The sequence below is a fragment of the Sinocyclocheilus rhinocerous genome, unplaced genomic scaffold, assembly GCF_001515625.1.
Source record: "Sinocyclocheilus rhinocerous isolate Xijiao unplaced genomic scaffold, SAMN03320098_v1.1 scaffold1535, whole genome shotgun sequence".
Classification (NCBI taxonomy): domain Eukaryota; kingdom Metazoa; phylum Chordata; class Actinopteri; order Cypriniformes; family Cyprinidae; genus Sinocyclocheilus; species Sinocyclocheilus rhinocerous.
The window spans coordinates 181,185-187,184 of NW_015654946.1; the positions used below are offsets into that span (position 1 = coordinate 181,185).

General features: G+C 41.5%; 2 protein-coding genes across 2 annotated transcripts in view; both read right to left on the reverse strand.

Moving 5' to 3' along the window:
• The window catches only part of znf236 (zinc finger protein 236), a 63,752-nt gene extending 62,976 nt beyond the window's left edge, over nucleotides 1–776 (reverse strand). Inside the window, exon 1 of the mRNA XM_016524802.1 lies at nucleotides 536–776. Coding sequence (XP_016380288.1) covers nucleotides 536–587 — 52 coding nt within the window. The 5' untranslated portion in view covers nucleotides 588–776. The remainder of the gene's footprint in view (nucleotides 1–535) is intronic.
• Nucleotides 777–1,633: 857 nt separating this feature from the next.
• Nucleotides 1,634–6,000, reverse strand: part of znf407 (zinc finger protein 407) — a 53,659-nt gene continuing 49,292 nt past the window's right edge. Inside the window, exons 8-9 of the mRNA XM_016524799.1 lie at nucleotides 4,499–4,677; nucleotides 1,634–3,112 (exon numbers count right to left, since the gene is read on the reverse strand). Of these exons, the coding sequence (XP_016380285.1) occupies nucleotides 2,295–3,112; nucleotides 4,499–4,677 (997 nt within the window). The 3' untranslated portion in view covers nucleotides 1,634–2,294. The remainder of the gene's footprint in view (nucleotides 3,113–4,498; nucleotides 4,678–6,000) is intronic.

Sequence of the window (6,000 nt, forward strand, 5' to 3'; positions counted from 1 at the left end):
AGCAAAACCTGAAGACCAACTAAACATTAGCGATTACCAGACCGATTTAACACATTGTGTAAATACCATATAGTATCATCACTGTATCGCTACATAAAATCCCAAAAAATATGCTACAAACACATTTTACATAACTGCCAGACAAGTTCTACCCCCTCCTTACAGATGTACGGAAGCATTAGCTAACATTAGCAACGATGCCAAGCAGCCCAACATGCATTTTAATTAAACGTATCAGTTCAGATAGTGCAGGCGAGTAGAATCTTAAGTCTACTACAACCGCTCAAGCGACGCATTCTCCAGCACACGACCGTGTTATTAATATCATTCCGCCGCAATCACTCCAGCAGCAGCACAAAAACGCTAAAGATACACACGCGCGCGCACACACCCGCAATACTATATCCGGGGACTATATACACACACGTTTCAAATGGTTTTCTAACCTTCTGTTGCATTTTCGTCATGCACTTTGCACGTAAGCAAATAGTCATTGATGTGAAGTTTTTATTTGTGAGACTGCAGTTGACTTTACCGATTTCGCCGTCATCTTTAATCCTTTGTTTTCGCGGCCGGCCCCGCGGCATAGTTCCAGTTTATAGAGCGGGTGTAGTGTGAGCGATTTGGATTTCAAAATGGCGACGACTTCAGCGAGCCGAGGCGGCGTAGGCAGCAGCGCCATTTCAGATTGGAGGCAGATTGGAGGATGCGACATCTACCGGACATCTATTGATACTTAACTATCTGAAATAAGGACTGTTGGCGTTTGTTTTCAGTATCGGACAAGAATGACATTAAAATGTACAATTCATTACATTTACAATAACAATTAAAACGTACAATATATCTGCATTTTATGAACAACAAATAAATTGAATGTACTGGACAAACGGGCTATATTTGATTAAATAGATTTTAATTACATTTTATGCATTAAATCACCTGCTTTACATATGATACGATACCGACACTGTTTGCTACATTTATTTGTTGTTACCAATATTTATTATTTCTTAAATGGTGATTTTTCAATATAATGTTCATTTTTAGGAAAGAGTGAGACCATAAGGCAAATCACATCCACATTACACATGATGACCATTAATAACAAATTATTCCATAAGCAAATAGGAGCACAATTAAATAAAAATGCTTATACCAATAGGTGTTAAGAATATTCCAGAATTGTACAGAAATATTGTGATTATTATTTAATTTATTATAACATAATATGAATAAACTAAAATACCAACAGCATAAAATATTTACACGTTCTTAAATATTTCTTAATCTTCTTAAACAGGCCCTAATTTTCCCAGACCTACTTCTACTTTCTACATATTAAACTGTTTAGGCTTCCTGACAACAATGTTCACCCAGACGATTACCCAGATAAGCGCTCTGATTTACAGGCATAGCCTTACCCCAGGCCTGCATGACACAAAACATATACTACACTTCTGTATGTTAATAAATACATAGACTGTTTTCTCTCCCTTTTCTCAGTATTGTGAGTTGCAGCTTTGTCACATTAATCACATGTGTGTTTAAAGCTTGCAAGATGTTTTATTATGAGTACCCAATCTTTTTTAACATACCTAAAATGTACCTGAAACAAACAAATGTGCCAACAAACTGGTCAGTTCTTTATTTACAGGACTTAAGCAAGTCAAACTCTCAAAACTAAACTTTTAAATGGCAAATTTACTGGAAAATATATTCAGAAGTTCACATTTTGAATAATAATAATAATAATAGTAATAATAATAATTAAAAACAAAACAAAAAACAATCACAAGCAGGTTATAAATATACATTTTTCATTTAAGCAGTTTATGAGAGTTAATGGAGTTTTATACATGTTCTTTACTTTACCGATCATGTTGTCTGGAGTTTTGTTAAGTCCTCAATCCTGAATCCTAAACTATTTCAAATATTTGAATTTCAAAACTAAAATACATACATAAAGGAATATGAAACAGAAAGTGAATGCTTAACAAGGTTTTCATTAGTAATCTTAACATTTACATACATTTAACTGCAAAAAAAATATTTTATGCTTTTGGTTGTTAGTCTTTAGTAAAAGGATATAAAGCATTTTTACATATAAAGAGTTCATTTCACAAGTGCTGTTGTATATGGAATTAGCAATCAAAAAACCAAAGCAACCAAAGCAATCCATCCCAAAAAGCTTGCTTTTGACATATGTTACACTTTGACCTGAGTTCACTCTCTTAGACAAGAAAAACTATTTCAAATTCAAGAAAATCTACTCCCAATCTCTCATCTCCACCTCATTCAGGACTAATTTCGGAGTAAACTATCGTCTCCTGTCCGGATGGATCCTCTACAGTGCCCTCAACATGCAGAGTAGAGTCATCCAGCTGTGTGACTATGTAATGTGTCCCCTCGTCATTGACGATAACTTGAGTAAGACCCTCCTTCATCATCAGCTGACTGGCAGCAAACTGTAGCACCTCTTGCATTTCCTCAGATGTGTGCTCATGGTTAGAGCTCATTACCTGAGCCACCACTCCCACTTCTGCCGTCTCCTCATATACCTGTCCTTCACTTTGTCTCTGTGTCTGAGAGGTCTGACCTTCACACTTCTCTTCTGGCACATGCTCTGACACTGTGGTGGTGGTAATCTCTCCCACTCTAGTGCAGCCTTGTTGGCCCAACTCTGTCACGGCACAAAGCAAAGCATCCAGAGCAGAGGAAGACTCGGACACACTGTGCACAGCCTCCTCCCCTTCCTGTCTTGCTTCTCCTACGGTCTCTCCGGAAGACTCCACCAGCACGTACTGAGTGGTCTGTCCTCCTGTCACTGTAGACACTTCCCGACCAGATGTGATGAGCTGCCCATCCTCAGTGATGTGCAGCACTTCGGCCAGCTGACTAGACATAGCGAGGGTCTGTAAGGTGGCAGCAGCCGACTCCTCCAGGGCCTGATCGATGGCCACCTCTCCCCCGCCGTAGCCCTGAATGATGATGACCTGCTGAACAGCCTCAGAACCCAGTTCACTCTCATCAGGGGTGAAAGTGGTGTCTGCCTGGACAAAGGTTGCCCCCTGTCCCTTCAGACGACACTCGAAGGACTTGGACACGATTCCTGCCACAAACATGGGAGAGAGTAGAAAGACATTTCTAGTTCAAGTCTGCCAGTAAACCATTTATGTTTGCTGCACAATAGACAAATAACATCCTGTACCTTAAAACAAAGTCAATTTGAGTAACATTTATTTTATTACTAGTCCCACAAGTCATTTCTTTCTCCTGTTTCCAGCGCACACATCATTCCTATGGGAATGCAGACCTCTATTTTGTAGCTCAATATGACCATTTTATAAGAGACTGATCTGTCAGTTAATACTGAAAAAAGGCACAACAGGATCCAGATACAGCCAATATTAGCAATTATCATGACGTTTTCTTTGACCTTTTCATTGTCATCATTAAAGGTGGGGTAAGCGATTTTTCACAGTGTCTGCGCCGCAACAGCTAAAGTCTGTCGACAAAGCGACCGTTGAAAATCATTTGGAATTTGTGTCAATACGTCATAAACAGAACGCAGCAGCAGTTTTCTGTCGGGGATTTGTCGTGTCGTGCCGCGCCGCATCCAGTGTAGACCATAGATATGTATATACTGTATATCTATGGTGTAGACAGCATCACTGATTATAATGAGTTCTATAGTATTTTGTCGCACCGCGCCACTCGCGTCCGGTGTAGACACAGTGTAACATTGGTTTTGCTTTGTTTCACAGAACTAATCGTTGCCTGGGTTGTTTACGTACGTGTGGGGCGGAGCTATCAAAATAGGGGCGAGACCCTTTTGGGGTAGGGGCGTGTTTGTTTTGGTGATTTCAAATGTCAACATTGGCTACCAGAAATCGCTTACCCCACCTTTAAAGGGGTCCTATTATGCCTCTTTTTACAAGATGTACAAGAAGTCTCACGTGCCCCCAGAATGTGTCTGTGAAGTTTCAGCTCACAATACTTAAAATACCCACAGATAATTAATTATTCCACACTGTAAATGCTCTTTTTTGAGTGGAAGCAAAAACATACTGTTTAAATCTCTTTAAATGCAAATTAACACTTTTTTCATTTGTCAAATAAACACAAAGTTATGTCAAAAACACACAGTTTATATTAACTGTAGACCAAAGTATTAAATATGAAAACTGAAAATATTTGAGGATAATTTCTGTTTTGTTTTAGTTATAAAGCAAGGCATGATTATTTCAGTTAATTTTCCTTTTTTGGAAAATTTACTTTTAGATTTATTTCATTTTTCTAGGTTATTTTTTGGAATTTCATTTTAGTTTTAGTTTAAGTCCAGTTAACTATAATAACCTTGCTATCTATGGGACACTGATGGGAACTCATGCATTTCAGCGTGAAAGAGAAGGCTCAGGGTTTGATCAGATAGCTTAATCTCTCCTTTTATTTTATTAAGAACAAGATAGGGAAGGTGCAAGACAAGACGTGGTACCTGCATGTAAGTAAGCCAGGTCTGGGTTCTCAATGTCAGGGTGAGTCTCTTTGAGATGATTTCTGAAGTCCATTGGGGCATTGGTGGCGTAGCTGCACTTGGGACAGTTATACATCTTCACCCCCTCATGCTTGCCTGTGTGCAGGATGTGTTTTCGGATATTCTCTGCACAGTTAGATCTGATAAAAGAAGGTACACATTCTATGCAAATCCAAACAACAACCAAAAAATGTTCAACAAAAGAAGAGAAGAGAAGCAACTTGACAGCATCATCATTATTAATAATGATCAATTATTAATAAAGGTTCTGATGATTACAAATGTATAAAACCGTTTTTGCTGCTTGATATGTTTGTGGAAAACCGTTATGATTTTTCCCCCCCAGGATTTTTTGATGAATAGAAAGTTCAAAAGAACTGCATTTATTTGAAGTAGAAATCTTCTGTAACATTTTAAATGTCATTACTGTCACTTTTGATCAAGATTGTGATCCACCTGTGCCTTGTTTTAACCCTCATTATCTTAGGTATTTATATTCCCCTGTTCAGTTCTGTTCTTTGTCTGTTCCCTTTCGATACTTCACTCGTACTGCGTCTTGCTTAATACGCATATGGGAAAAAGCCTTTTTTTCTCCTGAACTGAAGCCTTTTTTCATTCACGCAGTGAAACTGCACGGCCATTGGTTCGTGCAGAGCTTAAAAAACGAAGCAATGGCTCGGCAGCGGAGCTTGGCAGAATGGGCATGGCATCTGGCTATATAAGCGGGCGCTCGCCACAGGATTCTCAGATTTTTCTCCTTCAGCGACGACTCTACGTCTCAAGCTGATCCGAAGCCGCTCGCCGTTTGACACGCCTTCGCAGCTGGAATCGGGACGTCTCAGCTCGGCTGACCTGCTTCTCCGCCGCTCCAGCGACGCAGCAGTTCCGGTCCGGTTCCCCACGGCCATCGGCTGGAGAGCGAAGGCCGCTCACCCGTCTAAGCCGTGTAGGACCACTTCAGCTCTCGCTGGACGCGCCTACACCTCAGCTAGACAGGCAGCTTTGGCGCTTCATTCTATGGCGGTCCTCCAGGTCTTCCAGGCCAAAATCCTCGCATCCTCCGAGTCTGGCCTGGACCCCACTACCCTCAGCGATCTGAGGAGCACGACGGACCTGGCTCTACGTGCCACCAAGACCACCGCCCAGGCGATTGGGAGATCGATGGCCAGCCTTGTGGTGCTCGAGCGCCATTTATGGTTGACGCTGACGGAGATGAAGCACGCGGATAAGATCCCCTTCCTCGATGCTCCTGTCTCCCCCAAAGGCCTTTTCGGCCCGGCGGTCGAAGGATTCGCTGAACGCTTCACGGAGGCACAGAAATCGTCCCAGGCTATGCAACATTTCCTGCCTAAGCGCTCCAGCTCCACTGCTGCCTCAGCTCGCCCAAAATCTGCGCCGACTCAGCAGCCTGCGAAACCAGCACCTGCCACCCCCGCTGTTCAGCCCGCTAAAGCGCAGCAGAC